Here is a 26,412-nt window from a genome sequence, read left to right as displayed (position 1 = left end):
AATGCCAGATAAGAATAGTTTTTTCTATAAATTGTTTCCGTAATCCTTACATTTTGTATTTACAGCATAACCTCTCTCAATTCAAGTGTAAACCGGAGATGTGCTGAAATGGTTTGTGATGCATCACTGCATCAAGTGGTTTAATTTGTAATGTTGTTTTTATTTACTATAGCATGTATTACAAACAATTCACTATCATATAATTGTACTACTGTTACTTAATGTTATAAGATAGAACAATGAGATCGAGGAATGAGAGAAAGAAATGAGAGAGCAAGGGAAAGATGGAGAAGGAGAGATAATAGATGGGTAAAACCAGTACTCTCGAGGCACAGACCACTCGCCTCCTTCTTTACTCACAATCAAAGGAGATTCGCATCCAACCTGACTGGAGAGACGTCCGTCCAATGAGCAGCGGGCCTGTGGGTCACGTGACCAGGCTATGACGGAGGAGGGACCCATTCCTGCTCTGTGTTTGGAAGGCAGATGAAATAATGCCAGGGTTTCACTGCCTGTTGGGATAACCTCACTGTCTTATCATGTGAATCAACAGCCTTCAGGAAACGCAGATTCCACCAGCAAACACATGTAAACATCTTCCCCAGTGGTTTATCAATTTCCTGGTGGTTGATTCCTATCCATTTTTTATTCATTGGAGAGGTGTATATTGGATTATAAAATCTCCATGTACGACAATTTGTATCTGCATGGATTTGAAGACTCAGAGGCGGTGAGTCTGAGAATGGCGTGTGCATGTGTGTCTATGCAGCGTGTTTATGGGGGTACACTCTATGCATGTCTGTCTGAATATATGTGGGGTCTGCATGTTTGTGCTTGATCTATATGTCTTTATAAGTGTGGGAGCAGGGTGAGTGTGTGTGTGTGGGGGGGGGGGGGGGGGGAGGTCTAGGTATTTAAAGATGTGTGTTTACAGATCGGTGTGCTTGTGTGCAGACAGAAATGTATCAGGGTGTGTGTGTTTGTGTATGTATGTGTGCGTGTGTGTTTTTGTATTTCTGGTGTTCCCTTTGTTGCCACATTTAGTTAGCCACAAACATCTTTCATTTGTTAGCCTTTCAGTCAAACTGAAGGCGCAATCCATTTAGTCTCTGTCAGTGGCTTGATACAAACAGGGTTCTGCAGTATTTTTATACAGTCGGTCTGATTAAATGCCGTCTGTGTGGAGAGATGTTCCGCTGTGGTCCTGTCTGATTTACAGGGGTGGACAACAGCCAGAGTAATCTGTCTGAGAAAATGCTTACTAAAGGTGTGTGTGTGTGTGTGTGTGTGTGTGAGAGAGAGAGAGAGAGAGAGAGAGGAGGGGGGGGTCAGCAATGTGATAGTGGTTGTGTTACTGTACAGGCTGAATAACGCTCATTTACTGAAAGTCAAAGTCACAAGTGTTTGCAATGGTAATTAAAGGGTTTACGGAGAGTACTGGCCTCGATTGTTACTCTGACATCTTGTTACACTAAATACAGGATATATATATATATATATATATATATATATATATATATATATAGATATAAAACCTATAGAAATATAGGTTTGCCTTTTTATGTCCAGTAGCAGTAGTTAATAGACTGAATGACGGTAAAGACAAAGTCAATGGTGGTACTAATGGAATGAGTCACAGTACTGACGGGAAGAGTCACAGCACTGACAGATTAACAAAATCTGACAACTTCAGCCTCTAGTGATGTGTTTCCTCGGCTCCGGAGCCACATTCGACAGGTTTCTGTTGCTCTGTGCGCCTGCGTCTGGTCGCCGGAGGCTCGGCCGGGGTGAAAAGCTGAAACGGTTGTTCTCAACCCCCCAGGGCTCAGCGGACTCCTACACCAGCCGGCCGTCGGACTCGGACGTGTCCGTGGAGGAGGAGCAGGAGGGGAGCCGGCAGGACGCACAGCGGCAGGCTGCCCTGCAGCTGGAGAGGGCCAAGGTCAGGCCCGATCCCGCCCTGCACCTGACGTGAACAACCACATTCAACATCCATCCATCCGTCCATCCGTTATCTGAACCCGCTTATCCTGAACAGGGTCACAGGGGAGCCTATCCCAGCATACATTGGGCGAAAGGCAGGAATACACCCTGGACAGGTCGCCAGTCCATCGCAGGGCACACGGCATTCACTCACACACTCATACCCACGGGCAATTTAGACTCTCCAATCAGCCTAACCTGCATGTCTTTGGACTGTGGGAGGAAACCGGAGTACCGGGAGGAAACCCACGCAGACACGGGGAGAACATGCAAACTCCACACAGAGAGGCCCCGGCCGACCGGGATCCGAACCCAGGACCTCCTTGCTGTGAGGCGGCAGTGCTACCCACTGCACCATCCATGCCACCACACCCCAGAAACAGACCTCTTAAAACAAAGCATGTTTTCATGCCCCTCCAAACAGCACAAGATGTCCGAAAGCAAACACACCGCCTTTAATGGCATGTTGTTGTTCAGGTTCTTTCCTCTCATTTCCTCTCCTCAAACTCTAGCTCTCCTAACTGGAGGTGTTCATATTCATTTTGCAATACCTTTCTCTCTCCTTTTTCCTCTCTCCCTCTCTCTCCCTCTCTCCCTCTCTCCCTCTCTCTCTCTCTTTCCCTCTCCCTCTCACCAGACAAAAGCAGTTGCATTTGCGGTGAAGACCAATGTCTATTACTGTGGTGCCCTTGATGTGGATGTCCCTGTGCCAGGAACGGCAATCTCCTTTGATGCCAAGGACTTCCTGCACATTAAAGAGGTAGCATTCCCTCTCCACTGCACTGCTTCTCTCCTTTAGAGGGACACATGCTCTTATCCGAACACATACTGCGTGATGGGCAGGGTTAGGGTTAAAAACAACCTAAAACAGGAAACACTGTGCCATGTAGTAATAATTGTCTCTCTGTCCTGCCGTGCAGAAGTACAGTAATGATTGGTGGATTGGGAGGTTGGTGAAAGAAGGCAGTGAGATTGGCTTCATCCCCAGTCCTCTAAAACTGGAGAACATATGTATCCTGAGAGAGCAGAAACAGGGCCGTCTTCATGGGTAAGTCTCTGGGTATGTGGGTGGGGTGGTGGATACTGGAGCTGGGGATGAAACAGGGGTTTGTCTGGTTTGCTAGACGGAGGTGAGTGGGCGGGTTTGAGTATGGAGGAGGAGACTTCTTTGACTGTAAACACCGGATCAAGCAAGGCTAAAAATCCTGCATAGTATGCCTTCAACAATATGCTTAGTTTGCCACAGTAACACTGTGTTCTGGGTTCTGATCCACGTAAACACTGTGCTCTGGTTTCTGATACACATGGACACTGTGCTCTGGTTTCTGTTCCACACAGCAATAAGTCCAGTGGGAACTCCTCCTCCAGTCTGGGAGAGATGGTTTCCAGCAATGTCCGACCCAACCCCTCTTCCACAGGTGAAAATGATAAATAAATATAATTTGGTTTCTTCTTTAATCATTTAATTTACAGTATCACCCTTAAACCAAAAGCAAGCTGGCACAGGCATAGGTTTTGGTATTCCTTAACAAAGGCTTGAAAAGAAAATATTTCATATTATTATTCAATCAAATCCCCCTCTTTCTTTGTCATAGGGAAACAGAAACAGAAAGTGGTGAGTGTATTAAAAATCTATCTGAACAAGTAAATGTACTGCATATTTCATTAAATATATACACCTGCTCTAGGACAACTCACACTACTGCACACTAAATTAAATTGAATTTATTGGATATGAAATATCCCACATTATCATCAAGTAATTAATGATAACCTGATATTAAGTGGTGTTTTTCCACCTCAATGAAATAATTGCAAACCACAAAAGACAATGACTTAGCTGCTGTGATTCAAGTGTCTGTTAAGCAGGTCGGATGATTAAAATGGTGATTTTAAATTGTTGCTTGCAGTTGTAGTGGTGGAGCAGCCACTTGACTCAGTGTCTCCCCCTACAGGCCGAACTGATCCCTCCCTACGACGTCGTCCCCACTATGAGGCCTGTGGTTCTGGTCGGACCCTCTCTGAAGGGATATGAGGTAGGTAGCGCCTCTCCCTCCCTTCCATTGACTAAGCCTCTCATCACATCACCATGTCCCCTTCCCTTACAATCATAAAAACTATGCCAAAGGTCTTGCTAATAAATGCTATTCTGAGTCCTTCCACATTTCAACCAAATACAGTATTGTGTTTGTCTGAGCCATTGTTTTAGAATCTTTTGAATGACAACATGTCTACTAATTTACTATTTATATATCTCTCTTTCTACTTCTCTGTCTCCCTCTGCGTCCTGTATACATAGGTGACAGACATGATGCAGAAAGCGCTTTTTGACTTCCTTAAGCACAGATTTGATGGCAGGTGAGGTGTCTTGTTGGCCCTTTTGCTGTCAAAGTACTTTTGCTGGCTGTACTCTGAGCTGGTTGGGCCCCACATGGTCATATAACTGATCACAGAGGCCTTAACTTGTGTTTACAGACATAAGTTACGTCCATTCCTCCTGGGATCCGTTTAATTGCACTTTATCTAAATGACATCAGCTTAGTATAATAGGTGGATAATGATGCAGGATCAGGTTTTGAGAGCACAAATAAAACCTCTACCTTAAATCTTTCAGGATACTCAGTCACTTGTTTGTAACTTAGCTCTGCTAGATTAGGCTGAAAAAATGTATTTCCCCAGAAAGTATTGATTCCATAGACAGAAACATTATCATAGCTTGCTATCAATAGTAAACCACAATTTCAGTGGGTTTTTTTGTGTAGATGAGAATCATGGTTTTGTTTGAAGGCCAGCTTTTGACAAGCTCCTGTAGCCTTGTCTTCACTTTATGTAACTGAAGTAGCTTGGTTGCTAGTGTGCTAGGGTAGCAAGCAGCAGTTCTTAGCCAGATAAAATTGTCTTCAGTGAAGAAGATTCAAGTGTATAAAACACAGTGTTCATTATTCACTTAAATTTGTGGATCTCTTCAAGTAACATGGTGTTTTTCATGATAGCACCAGAAATGTCACATAAAATAGTATGATGTATATTGTGAGCACAAGGGAATATATCCTATGCTACACTGAGGATGATTTAATTTAATAGGAGAATGTTGACATCCACGGATTTCCTCCAAGATATGTGGTCCTTCTATTTCGACTGAAGCTAAGTCTGTGTGCAGTGGAGTGGGAGGAAGATAATTTATAGTATATGCAGCTTTCATGTGCAGTCCATGGGTGCCTGATTGACCAGCAGGGGCTGCTAGATAGCAACGAATGTGTAACCAATTGAACTCTCCCATACCCTGGGTGACACAATTGCCAGTCTCCAGCTACCAGCCACAACGGGCATCGATTCGATTTGAGGCTGTGAGGCTCATCCATTCACCACAGAATAGTGCTGTGGAGCCGTCCAGCAGCCAACATAAAGACCACCATATCATTTCAGTAGCTCTGCATGTGCTGTGTGCGCAGTATGATGTGTTTTTTGTGATCTGTTGTAGAATATCTATAACCAGAGTCACTGCAGACATATCCCTAGCCAAGCGGTCAGTCCTGAACAACCCTAGCAAGAGGGCCATCATCGAACGGTCCAACACCAGGACCAGCATAGGTGAGCTCAGTGGTGATGATGCTGTATTTGATGAGCAAGATGCATATAATCCTGCACTGGAGCAGCCATCGCATACATTTAAAATCATCGAGGATTTAAACCTATTAAAGCCTTTAAGGCTTATTTCCATTGTGGTCCTCAGTGCATACATTGCATTTACATTTATTTATTTGATGCACACCTTTAGCGAGAGCAATTGACCACATGCAGTGTAAAGTGCATAAAATAATCATTTGATGAAAACAGCATTTGTTTTCAGTTTTGTGCCTTATCTTCTGTAAGGGCTTTCAGGGTTAAATAAAATCCAAGTTTTCATGTATTCAGGAAGTACTGCATGGATATATATACTGAGTGCCACAAGTTCTTCTTTTCTAAGTGAAAATAAAGTTTTATCTTAAAAGGTAGCCATTGAGTGACCAGAAAACTGAACGTGAGGCAGACTGAACGTTCATGTGGCACTTTCTTTGCTTTGATTGTACTGTTTGAGTTCAGTGTGGATTAGTGCTTGTTTTTCCTGTCTCTCCTAGCTGAAGTTCAGAGTGAAGTGGAAAGGATTTTTGAGCTGGGCAGGTCCTTGCAGCTGGTCGTGTTGGATGCTGACACCATTAACCATCCAGCCCAGTTAATGAAGACGTCCTTAGCCCCCATCCTGGTCCATGTCAAAGTGTCCTCTCCAAAGGTCATTTACAGTGCATTTTTTTACTGGCATTGTGCTGTCAGTGCTGCCCTCTCCTGGATGGATTCTGAAATTAACACTTAAATCACATTTTATCTTGCATTTCCTGACTTGTGTCCTTGGTTGTATTCTCATTTGGTAATACCAGTCTGTTTTAGTACAGTTAAATACGTTTTTTCTTAAATCTGTTTCAATGTTTCTGAAGATAGTTATTAATGTTTTATAGAACCCCAGGGTATAGAATGTGTAGAATGAGTGTGGATGTGTCCATTTTTCCTCAGGTCCTACAGCGCCTCATTAAGTCCCGAGGGAAGTCCCAGAGCAAATACCTGAATGTGCAGCTGGTGGCAGCGGACAAGCTGGCACAGTGCCCACCGGTGTGCTGCTGTACCCACCCAACACCCCTCCTCCTCTTATTCAAACGCCCAACTCACCTTCCCCTCTTTCCCTCCTCCTCTTATTCAAACTCCCAACTCACCTTCCCCTCTTTCCCTCAGACTCGTATTCAAACTCCCAACTCACCTCCCCCTCTTTCCCTCAGATTCTTATTTAAACACCCAACTCACCTTCCCCTCTTTCCCTCAGACTCGTATTCAAACTCCCAACTCATCTGTCATCTTTGAGCTCATCCTCACACATGCCTGTTGGTCGCCTAGTCCTTTCTGTCATCCTCTCATTCAACACTCTCTCACTTATTTCACTATCTCACAAAACCAAGGTTCTCGCACACCCCAATCCATTCACCCTTATCTCTCTCACTTACCACAATCTCTCTCACTCACCCCATCTCTCTCACTTACCCCTATCTCTCACTCACCCCATCGCTCTCACTTACCCCTATCTCTCATCATCTCTCTTATTTGCCACAATCTCTGTCACTCACCCCTATCCCAGTCTCACTGACCACAATCTCTCTCACCACAATCTCTGTCAGTCACTCCTATCTCTTTCACTTACCCCTATCTCTCTCACTCACTCTTATTTCTTACACACTCTTATCTCTCTCTCTCTCTCATTCCTATCTCTCACACACTCTTATCTCTTACATACTCTTATCTCTTACACACTCTTATCTCTTACACACGCTTATCTCTTACACACTCTTATCTCTTACACACTCTTATCTCTCTCTCACTCATTCTTATCTCTCTCACTCACCACAATCTCACTCACTCTAATCTCTCGATCTCGCTCCCTGCTCATCGCTGCCTCTCTCCCTCTCACTCACAGGACATGTTTGACATCATCCTGGATGAGAACCAGCTGGAGGACGCTTGTGAGCACCTGGCTGAGTATATGGAGGCGTACTGGCGCGCCACCCACACCTCCACCTGCACCCCCCTCAACCCGCTGCTGGGGCGCAACCTGGCCCCCACTGTGCTCACCCCCTACCCCGCTGCCCTGTCCGGGTTACAGGTACACACCACCCCCCTACCTCACCCCTACCTCAGCATTCAGGGGCAACAGGTACACACCACCCCCCTACCTCTCCATCCAGGGGTTACAGCTACACACCACCCCCCTACCTCACCCCTACCTCACCATTCAGGGGCTACAGCTACACACCACCCCCCTACCTCACCATTCAGGGGTTACAGCTCCACACCACCCCCCTACCTCACCCCTACCTCACCATTCAGGGGCTACAGCTACACACCACCCCCCTACCTCACCATTCAGGGGTTACAGCTCCACACTGCCCCCCTACCTCTCCATCCAGGGGTTACAGGTACACACCACCCCCCTACCTCACCCCTATCTCACCATTCAGGGGCTACAGCTACATACCACCCCCCTACCTCACCATTCAGGGGTTACAGCTCCACACCGCCCCCCTACCTCTCCATCCAGGGGTTATAGGTACACACCACCCCCCTACCTCAGCCCTACCTCACCATTCAGGGGCTACAGGTACACACCACCCCCCTACCTCAGCCCTACCTCACCATTCAGGGGTTACAGGTACACACTCATTTTCCTGAAAGACATTCTAATCTCTCAATTCCTTAAGCAAATTCAAAAAAATGTTTCAGCGCAGATTTTGAATGTTCCAGGGCCAAAGAATCAGAAGCAGCAATCACACAGGAGGCCACTCCCCCATCAAGCGTCGCAGCCTGATGACGTCAAACGAGAACTACCAATGAGAGAGCTCGCAACAGCCACACCCACAAATCTCTGGCTCATAAAAGGATGAGTAGGTGCCAACCACACAGCTATGACAAAGCCCACCCTGGCCCCTCCCGCAGGGACCACCTGTTTCTCTGGCTCTACCTGGCCCCTGCTAAAGCCAAGGAAATGTTCCCTTCCCTGACTCCACCCAGCAGGGTAGCTCATAGTATTCTATTCGCCTCTCGCTTTGATGTGGGATTCCTTAGGAAAACTGGAAATTGGGAACTCAAAATCAGTTAAAAATTTACGAAAAGGAAATGTCCGATTTCATTTTGGGGCACTGACCCAGTTTGGTAGTTTAGAGGGGGGCAGTTTGGCCCAATGTGGTGAGGCAGAGAGGGGCAGTTTGGCCCGAGATGGTGCTGTCTCTGACCCTCAGTGTCTTACAGGTGGGTCCTGCTCTGTATCTTCACAGGGACTGCAGATGAAAAGGAACATTTCAGATAACTCTGGTACGATATACTGGGTGCATTAACATCTATGATATACACTGTCCATGTCTAACTGTCAAATAAATAAAGAGAGAACTAAATAAATGTGCCAGCAGGACTGCCAACATTCATAAATGGACCACAGTGCTTCTCCTGCACATTTTCTATAGCTGAGAGATGTCTTTTTTCCCCTGGATTTCAGGGGAGTCCACCACTTTAGTTATACATGTATGGGTGCAGACAGAGCTCACACCATCCATGCCAGGACAATGAAGTAGTCCTTTGCCTGCTCGGTAATACTGTTATGCAGATGGACAGATGTCTGTCTGGGAAGTAATGCTAGTTCCTGATTGGATGGGAATGGTTCGTGTGTATCCAAGAAGTACAAAATCTAGTAAAATGTTGTCCATAGGGACATACACCAACTCTAATTTTATGATTCTGTGCTTTTCAGCAGCTCACATCTTTATCCAGGTTATCCAAGTGGTTCAAGACCATTTTTAAAAATGTATATTTGCATATTACCATTCTAGTGTGTTTCATAGTACTTCCAAACATGTTGGTGAATATGTTTCCCCAAGTATGTGAACAAAAGTCTTTGAATCTGAAGAGATTAAGGCTTGAAAGTCGGCACACACCATAGCAGGTCCTCTTGAATATACTGTAAGGTGATTGGCATTTTGTTTATTCTTGTAATGCAGTTTACCAACATTTATGGTGCTGTTCATATTATTGCACTGTAGAAATATAAGAAAGTGTGAGGTAACATGGTCATGTGCAGTGTTTTAAAGGTAACCAAGAAGAAGTGGATGGTTAACTATACAAGGCCTTGTGACCCTGTTTGGCAGTCCTGGTGTACCAAACTGAATTTTAAATCATTTGCCTTGACTTAGCTGTTGACTTGCTTAGCTGTTGGCTTTGTTTCTTCCCTTAACACAGTTTACCCAAAGTTACCACAGTATTCTTTAAAGGCATGCTGCTAAATGAAGAAGGAAGAACAAATAAAAATGTTATTTACTATGCAAATGTGTGCAGTCATATGTCCGTTCTCTGTTATGCAACAACATAAAGACTTTGAAGTGCAATGAATCGCTCAGCTGCTTTATGGCATTTAATAAATACTTTTTAAGCTTTTATGAAAGTAATAACTAGGAAAATGTACCAGACCACTATAAGAAAGAATACATTCAAATAAGTATTTCTCCAAACTTTGTGGTGAGCCCCTATGGGAATTTGTGAAATGTTTAGTGCATCTTTCTTTGGCACTGGGTTACGTCACACTATGTATTTGTTTATCCAGGTGCACTTATCTAGAGAAACCTAACATATTTACATGCAGATACTGTCAATTTACACGACAGGACGATTTACTGAAGTAGTTCAGTAAAATACCATGTTCAAGTATGCCTTGAGCCTGCTGCGTTTTGAGGAGCGAGAGCAGCTCCCCTCTCATTGTACTCCACCACAGCTGTACTACGGCTGAAGGTTTTGTACTGTAGGCCATCACCCACACCACCTGTGTTCCCCTGTGGCTCAGCCCTTGCCCTGCTAATCTGTCACATTCTCTCAGGCATTTGTGCTAATGGTGTGGGAATGTTGCCTTGGCTGCCGGCATAGTTGATGAGGGCTCTTCAGCATGGGCATTGTTGATATTGCCAGTTGTCCTGTCATTCAGCTGCCCAAAGGGACCTCTAATCTGTGCTGTCAGCACACGTGCCAGTCATAGCATTTCTCTTCTGACTGGAAGCCATTTGTTATCCCTGACAGTTGTAGGCCACAGACTGCTATTGTAACAGAAGTAATAATGGGCATAACTGCTGAATTTAGGAATGACTAAATCAAAGCGATTTATATCCATTCCAATATGTCCATTGATTTCTCAGCTCACGGATCAGTATCCTGCTTGAAGTGTAGGAGAGAAATACTTAAATTACCCCATACATTAATCACTGAAGCAAAAAATTCTAATAAAAACAGGACACCAAGTTCTTGGTGTTTTTGCCCAGATAGAATTGTAATCTATTGTTTTTATTTCATGATAATTAGTGTGTGTGTGTGTATGTGTGTGCGTGTATGTGTGTGCGTGTGCGCGTGTGCGTGTGCGTGTGTGTGTGCGCTCACAGACATGTGCAGTATAATTTAGCACTGTCTGTGTCCACTAGAGGGGGACAGCAAAGATTGTCCCCTTCCAAAATCGACTGCACAAATGTTCTTATGCTGAGTAATCTTACGTACAGTAAATTGTATTTCTGGATTACTTTGCTTAAATCTTAAACCCCATATTTCTCCCAAATTTGGGATGCCCAATTGTATTTTCTTGTTCCTGCAACTCCCTCCTTCAATTTAGGAGAGTGCAGATGAGACAACTTTAAATAAAGTTTAAATAATCCTCAATTACATATTGCGGGGAGATCAATCAGTATATTAAATGCTCACAGGAACTAATCCACAAACACAGATTTTCTTATTTCATAAACATTTTAAGACAGAATATTTACTTTTTCCCCCTTCAATCCCATACACATACACATTTAAGATTGGTCCGTTGATATCACAAGGAATTTCATCATTACTAGTGGATAGACCTTTATTTCAAATTGATTAGAAGGGGTTTTTAAGAGGCTTTAAGGAGAAATGTGTAAAGGGCCGAGATTAAACTCCTTGTGTCGATGAACACAGATCATATGATCTGTAGTTCTGCAAATCTTAAATGCGCAAACGTGAACTCATACATGAACACAGATGATATGATCTGTAGTTCGGCAAATGAGATGGGCCATTACTCATCAAGTCATCAGAAACCTGGAGGCCAAGTCACAGAGCTGGAGTCTAAAAACATCTTGCCTGGGCAGCAGTGAGTGTGCGCAAGAAGGTAAGCCTGCACTAATAGTGTGTGTGTGTGTGTGTGTGTGTGAGAGAGAGAGAGAGAGAGAGAGTTTTTATCTTTTGACGTGTTGCATGGTGCAGTTTCCAATGTAACTTCAAAAACCTAGCTTTAAAAAAGTCATACCTTAGTGGCTCTTTCAGTGACTCACTGAGAGTGGCTCACAGGAGGTGTGTGTGTGTGTGTGTGTGTGTGATTTGCAGCAATGTGAAAATGACCCACAGCTGTCACTGCTTTTCAGATACCCCCTCCCCCAAACCCCCCCCCCCCCCCCTCTGACACTTGGCCCTTGCGGTGACGTAAAAGTAAGTCAAGCGGGGAGGGAAAAGAGACAGGAGAGAGCGCAGAGTCGCTGTGCGAGGGAGAGAATATTCACTATGCGCTGTAATTCACACTTACTGTATCACAGCTGTGTGCATCGCGAGTCCAGACTGGTGGGTCAAAACCCACACACTGACGTCCCTCTCAGATGTGATCATTTCCTTCCACAGTCAATGAACAATGTTTAGACCACAATGGCCCATACAGTGTGTTCCTACAGTTTTATAGCATTACTAATACTACTACTACAAATATTAATAATAACAACAACAACAACAATATTAATAATAATAATTCAGATCTTCCACATTGTCCAGCAGTCCTCTACAATAAAATGTCACACAGCTACCGACATAGCTAGTTAGCTATTATGGGGGTGTAGGCAGGGTTGAGAGCGGAGGAGAGAGGAGACATTTTTTAATGTAAACACAGGAGTGAACCAAGGAAATAAATCTTGCACAGTATGCCGTTTACTTGTCACCTGTGTCCTGAGGCTGCTCTACTCAAGACATTCAGTGTGCCTGCAAATAAACTAAGAGTGGAAGCAACAAAAACTGTGTTCGAACTTTATTAGTAGACAATACACAACAGATAAATCAAATACAGAGTAGTCACCATTATCACATAGTTTGGCCAGTCAACAAGCACCTCATGCTTGGTCTCATCTGCAAGTTGTGTGACACACTGGACAATAGCATCTATCTGGAAGTTCATGAAAATATTACTTAACCACCAAATACTTGCATTCCATCATAGCAACAATATAATGCTAAAGAAAGCCCAAAAGTATTCTAATACAGCGGTGAAAAATGCTGCTCACCGAATAGTGAAATAAACAAGAGGAATTATTGTATAATTATACCACTTTTGCTATCAATATCTGTGACTAAATATGAAATAAATATTTTTTTTTACCATTGGTTTTACACATATTGATGTCCCTCTAAAGATTCAGTGGTCATTTATAGAACAATCCGTTTCAAACAGGCAAATCGAAAGCAGGGATAGGCAATTCAAAAGACAGAAATGTTGGTTAATCGCTCAGCACTAGTATGGAAGCGCTGTAGCATAGGCCTACCCAGGGCAGCATACTGGCTCATGGTGGCATGCTTTGGTAGAATTCATACTACTCAACTGTTGAAATTCCCTTGGAACAAAAGAGTACATCTTTACAATGCACAGTGGCATGTGTACCATAGTGTGTCCCGTTTATTTGATCGCATTAAACATGATATCACATATTTATCAATGTGATATCATGTTTAATGTGATATGATGTGTAACCTCTGACCTGCAAGGCAGTGGCGTCAAGCTGCAGAAGTTGACTCCAGTGGCCAAACTGAAATGAGTAACTCCCTCACACCCAACGCAAAGTGGCACTAAGCATACGATTCAGACAGCACACTTCGATGGTGAAAACATGGCCCTTAAAAGTAAATTAAATTTGCCTTAGGGGCCACAAAAAAGGCTGAGGGGCCAAATGCATCCCTGGGGCCGCCAGTCGCCCAGATCAACTACATACAATAAATTAGCATTACAGCTGACCATTATGTATTGCAACACTTATAATAATTCAATCTTTTTTTGCAAAATGACAAAATCTGTTTTAAAAAATGCATTGTTAGTTCACATACTGCAATACCAGGCACTCAATGGTGTTTGAAGATTATTTTGCCACAGATGCAGGCAGTACTTACTGTATATATGGTCTATATTCCTTTTAACAAGCACTAAAAACACATTTTCAAACAAATTTGTTTCCCTGCAAATAGAAAAATAGTGTCACATCACCATTTTCATATACTCCTGACCATGAAAATGTTCGAATGGTTTACGTCTAATTGTTATTTCACAAGACAAGACAAGTGTCTGCTACAGATGACAGTTAATGACACACAGATGAAAACATTCGACTGTGAGATGAAACCATGCAGATCGGCTCTTCAGCATATACGCTCACATGAAGCCCAGGCCTTCCTGATTACAGGAAGCGTTCCTCACACAGAAGGAAGTGGATGGACTGCCATGCCCCCTGCCTTCACAGGGCGGAGAACAGCCAGTTTCCTATTTATTTCTCCCGTGAGGTATTTTTCAATGGCACAGATGAGAGAGGGCAGCTGTCCAAGGGCATGTGCACGGAGGAAGTTTTCACTGTGTAGGCCTGTCCTCTCTGGTTACACTATACAGTGATTATTATGACAGTGATCACTACACAGGCCTCTACAGTTTGTACATTGATGCTTAGAAGCGCTACAGAGAGGCAGAGGAAAGAAAAAAGACAGAATGAAGAATAGAGTGGCAATGAAATGAAATAGAAGAGAGACAGAGACAGAGAGAGAGAGAGAGAGAGAGAGGGAGGGAGAGAGAGGTAGAGAGGGAGATTCAGTGAGCCGTAAGCACTGAGGACAGTGGGTTGTCCTTACAGATCTCATGTTCCCCAGCTCCTGAGTGACTCTGGGTCCAGTTCAGTCCCTGTAGGTTCACCTCGGAGGTTCCATGGTCTTGATGTTTCAGACAGAAAACTGGACCAAGCTGTGCTGCATACCAACCCCCCCCCCCCCCCCCCCCCGTCCAGACGCCCATTAAATGCCATAAAGCTCGCTTTGTGTTGTGTACAAGTGTTTGGATTTCTGCTAACAAGACTAATAGGCCCCCTGATAATTTCCCCTAATATTTCTTTCATTATGGATTTGCTGAGCAGGTGTTAAGTTGGTAAATTTAGCTCCCTGAAACCCGATAGAGCCCGTCTCTGATTGGCCCATGGGACCACATGATGAACTGTGAATCGGTGGTGGCCTGCAGCTCTTGCCCACAGTTTCTCTGGAGGGAAGGGCTGTGGAGGCTCTGGGGTGTGAGAAACCTTTTAACCTTAGGATCACTGGTAAGAGCAATCTCCTTTTTCTCTTCTGTGCTTCTTCTCTGCATGGCCTGGGTTTGGAAATCACTGGAAAAGCTCAGTAACGGCGCCCTCGATGAGCCCCGATCTGGTTATCGGCATGGCGACCGCTCACAGGCAGGTGCAGGTCACCCTGGGTCACTGCCGACACCCACCTGGCATGCCCCTAACCTACGCAACAGAGGGCAGGATTTTATTAATCCCCCTGGTCCCTGTTTTCATCTTTTGAATTTTTGAGAAATTAGTGAATTCATCATTTTTAGCAGGAATGTTTGCGACTGGTCCTAAAAAAGGGTGTGGAAGACGTTCCTATATTTAACCTGCAGCCTCAGAAGGCATTGAAGCTCACTCGGCTAAAGAAGGCCGTCCAATCAGGCACTGGCATTAGCTGACACGACAAATATCTGAGGGTCCCTGGGGCAGCTGTCAGGGCCCTTCACCCCGCGCTGCAGATCCCGGGGGCTTGGGTGTCAAAGCCTCAAGCTTCTGAAAGCATTCCAACTCAATTTAGTCAATTTACACTGTTTTCTGTCCCCAGTGGATTTTCAAGTGTCTTTCTTTAGTGGTTATTGAACTTTTTGTTGATTTCTTATTTATTGATTTTCTTAGGCTTGACGAACTGCTGGAACACAAAAGTGGAATAATCTGTTTGGGACCCTTGGTGTATGGAAAGAGAGCAGCTTCCTTACTGTAAGGTTGCTGGAAAAACAATTTTTGGATTTTTTTCACCTGAACGGTAAGTTCTGCTGTTTAATCCATCAGCATCCCGGCATTCTTTTTAATGAGTTTGTTTTTTCTCTATTATGCTTGCTAAAATATCTCCATTCATAATTCTGCCACAATTCTCCATTGAACAATAAAGTAAACAATATGTAGAGGATAATGCTTGCTGTATGAATTGTCAGCAAAGAACTGTGATGTTAGCTTTCAGTCTCAAAATGTTGCCCTACATCTCCCCTTTACATTGCAAAGGAAGATCGCTGTAGCCTTTATGCAGCTGCATGTTCTTAACCTGCAAAAGAAAAATACAGATGAAGGTTTTATATGTTTTTAGAGTCTCTGAAGCTGCATAACCATGCAGACTGAGGAGATAGAGGAAGAGTATGATGAGTTTGAGGAAGAGCTTATGGAGGTGAGTTCACATCAGAGGCACATACTGTACACCTGTCACTTTTTCATCTGATTATGATACAATGTACCCCACTCGAACCCTTTACTGTAGGTAAGCCATGCCCACAGGTATGAGTGGCCTATGAATAACTGACTCCCGATAATTCTCAGGTCAGCAATTCACAGACCAGGCATCTGCGCAAAAGTTAGATCCTGTGTCAGGATGGCGTCTCTTTTCATGTAGGCAACCGTCCACCCTGGAGTAAATCACGTCTTATATAAAATATCTGGCACTTTTCGGAGTTCCACTCAAACTTCCAGTATCCCCAGACCGATATCAGTTTTAATAACGACAACACAATGACACCATTAGCCAGCTACCTCCAAACACATATTATACTTATCCATGCACCAAACACTCAGGCATTTATATATTGCAGTTTCAAAAGCCAAAAGATGTATATGGAATCACACAAATGTTTATATGACTTTTCTGCTTTCACATATTTAACAAAATATGCCTCAGTGGATATTGAAATCATTATTTATGAACTCCTAACGGAAGGGTTTATTAGCATAAGTAAATTCCATTCCATTCCAGAATAGTTCCCCCTGCAGTCAACTTACTAACTAACCTGCAGCTAGAAACAAATAAACAAGCAAACAAAGAAACTAACACGCACACACACACACACACACACACACACACACACACACACAATTGAATCTATGGTATGGAGACATATTAAAGCATTTTACAGCATCCTAGGATGCAAAATGAAAGGCCAGGGCAGGCCAATCACATCTCTTTGAAATGAGATTCTGAAACAAGTAATGGGTTATTTATAAACAGTTCTCTCACCTTATGGTTCACAGCTGTTTTATGTTTTGTGTACTTTTGTGTACTTGCCCAAATATAATGTGTGTTTTGACAGTTCATTTTATTCAGATACATTTCTGAATAAATGTTAAATGGAAGAGTGAAAGCAGAAGGCTAACAGTTTACTCTATTTTTATATCATAGATATCTAAAAGTAGAACTTACATATGGTACTTGGATCTGAGCGCTAAGGCATACCTGATAGATAAAAAACCTAATATTACATAACTACCAAATAAGTATCCATGCAGTATTTCATTTGTTCATACATTTTTTAACACTTCTATGAACAAAACAGATCACCTATTAATCAATTCTGTAGCTGCTCTGCTATGTTTTTATACAATTACACCATCGTGCTTGGAGAGAAAACACTCTTGGTAAAAAAAGTACATTTTTAGCATTTGTTTCTGATTTGGAGGGGTTAATTGAATTTAATGTATTATGGCTTGTCTCATTGAATCTATGACCCGAGGTTGACCCAAGGTTTTCTGCATATATTGCCCAAAGTGAATCTGGCATAAACATACATGATGAGTTTTGATATTGCTGAACTGTCGATATGTTCAGTACTGAATCAGGCTGAATCTTTGTTTCCCAGGGGATGTACACTTCATTATGAGCTGTGAATGGAATATCACTCTAATGTGCAATACATCTTTTGGATTTTTATGTATAATAGTTTCAGTGGGACCAGTTCCCACAGAGCAGCAACAGGTGGTGGCACGGATATTAATATGAACCCTGGGGACAGGTCCCGGTAGGGATGCCAATGAGGATTCAGAGAGAAGAACAGATACATTAATGTGGACTCAGGGAGAAGGACAGGTCCCGGTAGAGACACTAATGTGGACGCAGGGAGAGGGACAAGTCCAGGCAAGGACACTAATGTGGATTCAGAGAGAAGGACAGGTCCAGGCAGGGACACTAACGTGGATTCAGAGAGAAGAACAGGTCCCGGTAGAAACACTAATGTGGATTCAGAGAGAAGGAGAGGTCCCGGTAGAGACACTAATGTGGATTCAGGGAGAAGGACAGGTCCCGGTAGAGACACTAATGTGGATTCAGAGAGAAGGAGAGGTCCCGGTAGAGACACTAATGGGGACTCAGAGAGAAGGACAGGTCCCAGTAGATACACTAATGTGGACTCAGGGAGAAGGACAGGTCCCAGTAGATACACTAATGTGGACTCAGGAAGAAGGACAAGTCCCAGTAGATACACTAATGTGGATTCAGGGAGAAGGACAGGTCCCGGTAGAGACACTAATGTGGACTCAGAGAGAAGCACAGGTCCCAGTAGATACACTAATGTGGACTCAGGGAGAAGGACAGGTCCCAGTAGATACACTAATGTGGACTCAGGGAGAAGGACAGGTCCCAGTAGATACACTAATGTGGATTCAGGGAGAAGGACGGGTCCCAGCAGGGATACTAATGTGGATTCAGGGAGAAGGACAGGTCCCAGTAGATACACTAATGTGGATTCAGGGAGAAGGACAGGTCCCAGCAGGGATACTAATGTGGATTCAGGGAGAAGGACAGGTCCCAGTAGATACACTAATGTGGATTCAGGGAGAAGGACAGGTCCCAGTAGACACACTAATGTGGATTCAGGGAGAAGGACAGGTCCCAGTAGATACACTAATGTGGATTCAGGGAGAGGGACAGGTCACAGCAGGGATACTAATTTGGACCCAGGGAGGGGGACAGGTACCGGCAGGGATACTAAATCTGGACCAAGGTAGAGGGACAGGTTCCAGCAGGGATGTTAATGTGGACTCGATCATGGAGGGCTATGCTCAGCTCCTCTCCACAGAACAGTCTCTCTTGTCATTGGCTACTGCTGAGACATACATTGATGGGCAAGAGAAGATCTATGTTTGTGTGTTTGTGTCTTTGCGGTCCCATGGATTGAAAGAAATATTGTGATTCGGGTCGGGTTTTCACCTCTGATTGAACAGCCTCTGTGTCATAGGCTCGCTCAGTGCGCACTCAGCAGAGGAAGCAGCGACGTTTGGAGGTTTTTTGCGGACTGTCTGAGCGTCAGTGTCAGGTTCTGAAATGGAGAGTGGTAAAATGCCACCAGCATCGTTCAGAGTCATAAAATGAAAATAGATGCAGACTGCTGGCAGTAAGCATCCTGATCTGTAGGTCAGTTTCCAGAGTGGAATATTGTCTAAAATAACAGCTCTTAAAGGTCTTATCTGTAGCCACTCACTTCCTGGCAGCGTGCAGGTAAAAGAAAATAAGGATATAGTTGTGATATCTGAAGAAAGAAGCTCTAATCACAGTGTATGTTGGTACCAACCAATAGAACAATATCAATGAGGACCTACTGGGGACCCATTCGTGAGCTAATTTCCCTGCGATGAGAGTCATAGTGGATTGATAAATAATTACATCAAGCATCAAGTCATCGAGTGACAAGATATTCCCCAGGGCTTCTGTCACTCAAACGTAACTGGTTAGCAGTATCTGTATCCAGATTCACTATAAGATTACCCTTTGGAACAGCTTAAACATATGATTCATTTTCTACTATTAACTCTTGTCTATTGATATCACACTTACGGCACCAATAAGCATGAACTGCAGGTGCCTGGCCCTAAAATAAAAAATATATCACAAGATTTCCCACACTTCTGGCAGGAGGCAGCGCGTGCAAGATAGTGGCTCACATTTTCACATTATCATCATCAGATAGATTTAGTTGCTTTCAAAACATTTTTTTGATAAGAGATGTTAAAGTTCTTCTGTTCTTCTGAGCCTCTATCTTCGGGAATACTTGAATATATCTCAGTCTATATATCTCACTATTCATGATTTGTCAATTCCCAGGGCTATGACACAGAACTATCCAATGGCTGGTATAGTGGCTTGTTAAACAAACGAATGACCTCTTTGGACCAGAGCTTGGAAAATCACTATGTCAATCAATATGTAGGATTATATTAAATGTTCCTACTCTGTATCCTCGTTTTGATATACTGGGGTTTGTGCTATATTTATAGTATTTTGAGGAGGGGCCGACGACCCAGATCGTACAGCATACATGGCATACGGAGGTAAATGAAGGATTCCTGCAATGCTAAAAAACATGCTCCTTTGCAGCTTACAGAGTGTGCTTTGCAATGAGTTGGGCTAGTTTGGGGTATAACTGTACACCCTACATTGCTTACAAAATGTATCCTTGTACATGTTTCAACACAGCTTATTTGTTCTAAATTTCAGTTTCTCTTGCTTTTCCCATTGAATTCCCACAAAAAGTCTTAAAGGATTTGATGGCTATTTGTCATTTTCAAGACAAATCCTAGATCTACAGACACATGCACTCTAGTTATAACACCTGCTACTACCTGCATGTATTTCAGATCATTTTCCAAATGATAAGCCCAAGTGCAGCAGGCATGCTCCTTGTGCAGCGAATACTAACAAAATGGTATCTTCTCACAAGCTGGGAGTGCACACAACACTACTGTCGGCTTCTCAAAATGGCTGCTGCTCCCTTTACTTTGTTTTTGATCTTGTGCTGCAAACTAGCTGTGAATCTGCTTCTGAGGTACTAATTCCCAGGAAATGTGACAAAATGTGTCATGTTCAGGTAATTTGATCAACAGTTCTTCTTTGTTTTTGGTGAGTTAGCTGTTGCGGTTAATATTTGCATCCATGCCATGTTTCTGTCATTGTGTTTTTGCTTGTGTCATCGAAGTTGGTGTTGATATCTGTGTCTGCCGTATGCCAGAATGGTTTCTAACCCCCATTTTCATCTCAGACAAAGGTCGGGGGTCCTCAGACAAAGGTAGGGGTTCATCAGACAAAGGAAGCAGGTCTCCCTACCAGAAGGGTGAGGAAGAGGGAGAAGGTGGACACTTCCAAGTTCATGACCCCCTACCTGGCACACAGCAAGAAGATGATGGACCTCTTCAGCCATGTAAGCCATCACCCCCTGGCTCCATTACCCCTGTCCTTGTCCTTCCTTCTTCACAACCGATGCTCAAACCCAATCCTCTGTGAATTCTATTCTATTTCATTTGTTCCATTGACCCTGTAGAACAAGTACCGCGAGGCCTATGACAAGAGCAAAGGTCAGCCGTATGAAATCTCGTCGGAAACCCCTGAGATGATCAGGATTAAGAAGGCGCAGGAGCAGCTGAGTGAGGTGTGTAGATCTCCCCCTCAGTGATAAAAATGGAGGCTTCCAGGTTTGTCTGCTGTCTGCACTTGGGGAGTGGAGGGTGTTATTGCAAAGTGGAGTTCTTTCTCTCTCCTTTTCCTTTCTCACACTGTCTGCAGTACCTTTCTTCTTTCCCCTTATACAGCAGAACTCATCCATTTTACATATCACTTCTGATCAATGTATATCTTGGAAATTAGCTCATATTTAAGTCCAGGTCAGTTTATAAGAGATCGTTTATAATAACTGTTATTTCACAAGGATACGATTCATTTCAGGCTCTGTTCATTTTGAGTAAAGGTGTTTAGCTGCAAGTTAAGGGTCTCTGATTGATTCCTGATCTGTTCTTCTCCCTGAAAGGTGAAATATCGTATGGATGGATTGAAATCTCAGAATGAGAGCAACTATGATGGGGAGGCCAGAGATATTACTCATGCAATGCATGTCAGTGACTTGGTCAGCAAGGTAAGTGATTGTGATCACATCAAAATGCATCAGCATGATTCATTGATCCCCGTCAGTTTCCCAAAGCCTAAACTTCACTAGCTGATAAGGTCAGGCATTTAATCTCTGACTATCTTACTTGAAGGAGCGTGTTGAAATTATAGGATTTATATGAGTAAAAAAATAAGGTAGCAAATAGCCAGGGATAAAGATTTATGACTGTATGGTGGAGTTACAGTAAACACACTTGTGTGTGTTAAAGTGTGTGTGTTAAAGAGGGGTAAGTGTAAACCTTCCTACTCTACTAGTACACTGTAAACATGTTGGTGTGTATTGCAGAGTGGTAGTGTGTTGGTGTTTGTCACAGAATGGAAATAAAAGGTTCCTGTGCACTTTAGAGTGCCAGCGGACATGTTTGTTAGTTTGTGGCCGTGACATTCACTGGGTGTGCTGTAGGTTCTGTACAAGCAAAACTGGGAAGAGACCAAGGACAAGTACCTGCTCCCCCCAGATGCCCCAGAGCTGGTCCTGGCAGTGAAGAATGCTGCCAACTACAGCAAGGTATTGCCCACCAAGGGCATTTTGGGCAGGAATGACATTACCGTCAATGAGAGCCATTTTCTATCTGAAAATCCTTTTTAAAATTCAGATGCCTTTCAACTCATCTATCATTTGCTTTACTGATTTATAATCTAGCACTTATTATAATCATAACTCATAATAATATAATTTCCGTGCACACTTGCAGCAAAGCTTTAATGGCACAAATGATACTTTTCCATCGGCATGTTGATTTAAACTAAATCACTGCGTGTGAAACTAAATTCAAAATGGCTGCTTGTGTCTGGTTGTTCCCACAGAAACTGTACACGGAGGCATGGGACGATGACAAGACCATGTACTACCCCTACAGTGACAGCCCTGAGCTCCGTCGTGTTGCAAAGGCCCAGGAGATCATCAGTGATGTGAGTACACCCTGTCTCTTCTCCATTTCTCTCCATCTTTCACACCATCACCTCTTTCCTCTCCTTTAAATGGACCTCACAGAGTGATTTTCCAGCTGACAGCTCTCATGTCCCCTGTGCGTTGCCTCCCACAGATCAAGTATAAGGAGGGTCACGATGAACGAAAGGCCAAGTACACTCCACTGGCTGACCCTCCAGATGTTGAACTGGCCAAACAAGTGTTCAACCAGCGCAGTGATGTGAGGACAGCACTTAACTTTCTCTTTGTCCAACCTAGTACTACCCTTGTACTGCCATAACTCCTATACTATAACTCCATACTGTATCCACCCCTATAAGCCCCTTACTTCTATACTCTACCCCATACTGTATCTACCCCTGTACCTCCCTAACCCCTATACTGTACCCCTCTGTACAACATACAACACAGTACCTCACTCCAATACATTTACTCCTGCATTTATCAATGTACTGTCCTCCAATACTTTATCTAACCTCATTACATAACCCCTATACTGTACTCACATACTACACATACCACACCCCGATACTGTACTTAACCCATGCCATCTTTGCTAAGGTATCACAGTGACATCACAGCAACTTCACGATGACATAGTGATGACAGTCTTTACAAGAGCATCATCCATCCTCTTGGATTTAATCTTGATCACATTTTCATTTTTCATGTACAGAAAAATCATCTGAAGATGATCACGGTCTCATATCTGTTTCTTGTTTTAGCTCAAGTACCATGAGGACTATAATACGAACGTTAAAGGGCAGTGGTGTGAGACGCCATACTTTGACGTGGCTGTTGGAAAAATGGCAATGGATAATCTTAGCAATGTAAGTGTCACCATGGAGCTCACATAAATGATATTGTGGGATTTTTAGAGATTATTTTGATAAATGATGTATGTATTTGTCTGTTGTCTGCAGTTTTGTAAATTAAAATGGAATATTATTGTGAGGGTTTGCTTCATGCCCACCAATGCTGTATGAGAATTAGCCGAGCTGTTCCATTTTCCAGAAGCCAACCTTTTTTCCAGTTACATCCTGTTTTTGTATCCCCTCCAGAAAAAATACACTGCGGACTATGAAGAAGGCAAAGACCAGATTTACTTCATGCAGACAGAAACTCCAGAGTACCGCACGCACAAGAAGGCTGGCAGCGACTCTAGCGCGGTGAGCATCAGCATTAATGAGCATCCGTGCGCTACAGCGTTCTTCTCCATAAAAATGATATTTGACTTCTTTCTGCTTCTTCTGCAGCTGAAGTACAAGCAGGATTATGAGAACACAAAAGCTGAGGCCGATTACAACGTCCTCCCTGCTACAGAAAACCCCCTGCTCAGACAGATGAGATACGCCGGCACTATTCTGAGTGATGTACGTATTCGCTTATTTTATTTTTAGAATTACGTGCCATGATTTATAGGTCTGTTGCACCTCCCTGTGCACACACCCTTGCCTCTGTATGGAGAGTAAAGTCAGTCCTGACACATATAATCCACTGCATAATAGCATACAGAACAATTACTGTTGATGAATAAGTGCCACTCCCCTTATTGTATAAGCCCGTCTTTTAAAAGCTAAAGTATGTCCATGGGCATGATATCCACCCTGATGGTATTCTCACCATAAGTATCATGTGGGGGGGGGGGGGATTTTGACAGTCCGATTCACAGAAAGACACTGGTAATGGCTGAGTGTTCTTGTTGATTGCTTCATAATATTATCACTGCTATATCACAGGTCCTAGCGGAAAATGACATAGAGGCTAGTCACTTTTCTCATGACCAGTGCTTGTTGTGTTTTATTCTCTATACAGAAAGTTTATAAGGATAACTACGAGAAAACAAGAGGATTCAGTATCAACTACTGTGAAACCCCCAAGTTCAAAGTAGACAACGTGTTAAAGAATTTCAATGATGTAAGTATGGCTCTTTAAATACAGAAAATAAATCAATAAAGATAATTTTGGGGCTGCTGTGATCTGATCACATGTTTATGTCTCTCACAGACGCATTATAAAGACAAGTATGACCGTGAGGTAAAGGGACATTATATTGGCAGCTATGAGGACGTCTACATGCTTCACTGTCAGAAAATGGAGGAGCAGAAGAGTGATGTAAGTGCAAACAGTTATCACCTCCAGAGCTCTGTATAGCTCAGGCTTCAGAAACCACTCGTCTTCCAGCCTGACGTGTCTGGCATTGCCTGAAATCAGAAAACAATGTATCTAGTGCACTCATTAAGATGAACTTTTACAGCAACAAAGATAGTCATGAATGTAGACATGTCCTTTAGATACATATTTACACATACAAGTGCATGCTAAAGTAATTTGTCTGTTTTTTCTTGTCTTTTTCAGATAAATTATAAAGCTGATTATGAAGATATGAAGACAAAGTGCTATTTTCCTCAAACCATGAGTCCTGAATATGAAGCCATAAAGAAGTTAGACGACTGTAAAGATGTAAGAACTCTACAATTATAATTAATCTTCTTTACCAAGAGTTTCTATGAATGCAAATACCTGTTTTTACTGGCATTTTCTGAAAAATACCTTTATTGTGCATAAAAATGAAGACCAATGGGATTTAATTGAAAGAGATCCTGGTGAACTTTCAGCTATGACCTCTTTCACAGGTCCTCTCCTCATATGTGGATAAATGTATATCCATCATTCCTTGATGACAATTTCAGTGATACTCTTTTCTCCTTGTTGTCTGCCATTTGTCTTTTCAGAACGTTTATAAGCAGCACCCAGACACGGTCAAGTTCACCCAAGTTACAGACTCTCCAGTTCAGCAACAGGCTGCCATTAACGCCAAACAGCTTAGTGATGTAAGTTTCATATCAGTTCAATTGAAATTCTTATTGTCTCATTATGTCTGGTTATAAATAACAACATACAAAATCAAAACTTATAAATAATACCCAAAAATGTACAACTACCAGATGGTATTTTGTTTGTTGATGGTAGGTATTGCACCCCGTCACAGGGACCCTGCTCAAAATTTCACACCATGAAACATGAGAACAAATCTATTATTAAATGTATTAGTAGAAATTTGGTGCCAACACAACATCTGTGAAATAACATTGAATGGATGCATAAGACCCCTGAACATAGGCCATGACTAAGGCTGGGTGTTCTCTACATCCCTGCTAAGTCCTCTCCGTCAATCGACCTCTCACTGACTGTGGAGGACTTTGTAGTTTCCTCCTCCCGTACGGCAAAGAATCTTGGGGTGACTCTTGATAACTGCCTCTCCCTGGCTCCACAAGTATCCTCCACTGCCAGAACCTGCAGGTTCTTTCTGTTTAATATACGCCGCATCCGTCATCTCCTGACGGAGAAAGCCACCCAGCTCCTAGTCCAGGCGCTCGTCATTTCCCGCCTGGATTACTGCAACTCCCTCCTAGCCGGTCTCCCAGCGTGCGCCATCAAGCCCCTCCAGCTGGTCCAGAATGCTGCAGCCCGCTTGATCACCAGTCAGCCCAGGTCGGCTCATGTCACCCCGCTTCTCATTGGCCTCCACTGGCTTCCTATTGCCGCACGCATCCGATTCAAGGCCCTAGTGTTGGCATTTCAGGCTGCTAAGGGGACTGCCCCACATTACATACAATCCCTGATCACTCCCTACTCCCCAGCTAGACCACTCCGGTCTGCCAGCTCTGGTCGCCTTACGATTCCCTCTCTACGGGCACCTGGCGGTCGAGCTGCACGTTCACGCCTGTTTTCCGTTCTGGTTCCTCAGTGGTGGAATGACTTGCCTACCACTGTCAGGACAGCAGAATCCCTCCCCCTATTTCGACGCAGACTCAAAACACACCTCTTCAAACTCTACCTTAGTCCCCCCTCCTGATTTACCCCGC

The 26,412-nt window shown here is 43.4% G+C and overlaps 2 protein-coding genes across 2 annotated transcripts in view; both read left to right on the top strand.

Annotated features, from left to right (window-relative positions):
* The first annotated feature begins 491 nt into the window (after window positions 1–491).
* LOC133116535 (voltage-dependent L-type calcium channel subunit beta-4-like) lies at window positions 492–9,876 on the top strand. Its single transcript, XM_061226185.1, has 13 exons — window positions 492–730; window positions 1,823–1,942; window positions 2,621–2,743; window positions 2,904–3,031; window positions 3,322–3,401; window positions 3,579–3,598; window positions 3,939–4,019; window positions 4,283–4,341; window positions 5,465–5,574; window positions 6,102–6,253; window positions 6,532–6,627; window positions 7,481–7,666; window positions 8,305–9,876. Exons 1-13 carry the CDS (start codon window positions 686–688, stop codon window positions 8,392–8,394), a joined length of 1,290 nt encoding a protein of 429 aa, XP_061082169.1. The 5' UTR covers window positions 492–685; the 3' UTR covers window positions 8,395–9,876.
* Window positions 9,877–14,822: 4,946 nt separating this feature from the next.
* LOC133116644 (nebulin-like) overlaps window positions 14,823–26,412 on the top strand; it is a 79,398-nt gene continuing 67,808 nt past the window's right edge. Inside the window, exons 1-17 of the mRNA XM_061226461.1 lie at window positions 14,823–14,936; window positions 15,561–15,687; window positions 16,006–16,083; window positions 19,953–20,006; window positions 20,714–20,872; window positions 20,993–21,100; window positions 21,476–21,580; window positions 22,016–22,120; window positions 22,420–22,524; window positions 22,659–22,763; window positions 23,269–23,373; window positions 23,605–23,712; window positions 23,800–23,916; window positions 24,359–24,460; window positions 24,551–24,658; window positions 24,902–25,006; window positions 25,279–25,377. Coding sequence (XP_061082445.1) covers window positions 16,027–16,083; window positions 19,953–20,006; window positions 20,714–20,872; window positions 20,993–21,100; window positions 21,476–21,580; window positions 22,016–22,120; window positions 22,420–22,524; window positions 22,659–22,763; window positions 23,269–23,373; window positions 23,605–23,712; window positions 23,800–23,916; window positions 24,359–24,460; window positions 24,551–24,658; window positions 24,902–25,006; window positions 25,279–25,377 — 1,542 coding nt within the window. The 5' untranslated portion in view covers window positions 14,823–14,936; window positions 15,561–15,687; window positions 16,006–16,026. The remainder of the gene's footprint in view (window positions 14,937–15,560; window positions 15,688–16,005; window positions 16,084–19,952; window positions 20,007–20,713; window positions 20,873–20,992; window positions 21,101–21,475; window positions 21,581–22,015; window positions 22,121–22,419; window positions 22,525–22,658; window positions 22,764–23,268; window positions 23,374–23,604; window positions 23,713–23,799; window positions 23,917–24,358; window positions 24,461–24,550; window positions 24,659–24,901; window positions 25,007–25,278; window positions 25,378–26,412) is intronic.

This window comes from Conger conger, chromosome 17 (assembly GCF_963514075.1).
Source record: "Conger conger chromosome 17, fConCon1.1, whole genome shotgun sequence".
Classification (NCBI taxonomy): domain Eukaryota; kingdom Metazoa; phylum Chordata; class Actinopteri; order Anguilliformes; family Congridae; genus Conger; species Conger conger.
Note: the sequence above shows the minus strand (reverse complement) of the source record. Positions and strands in the feature narration are given on the sequence as shown.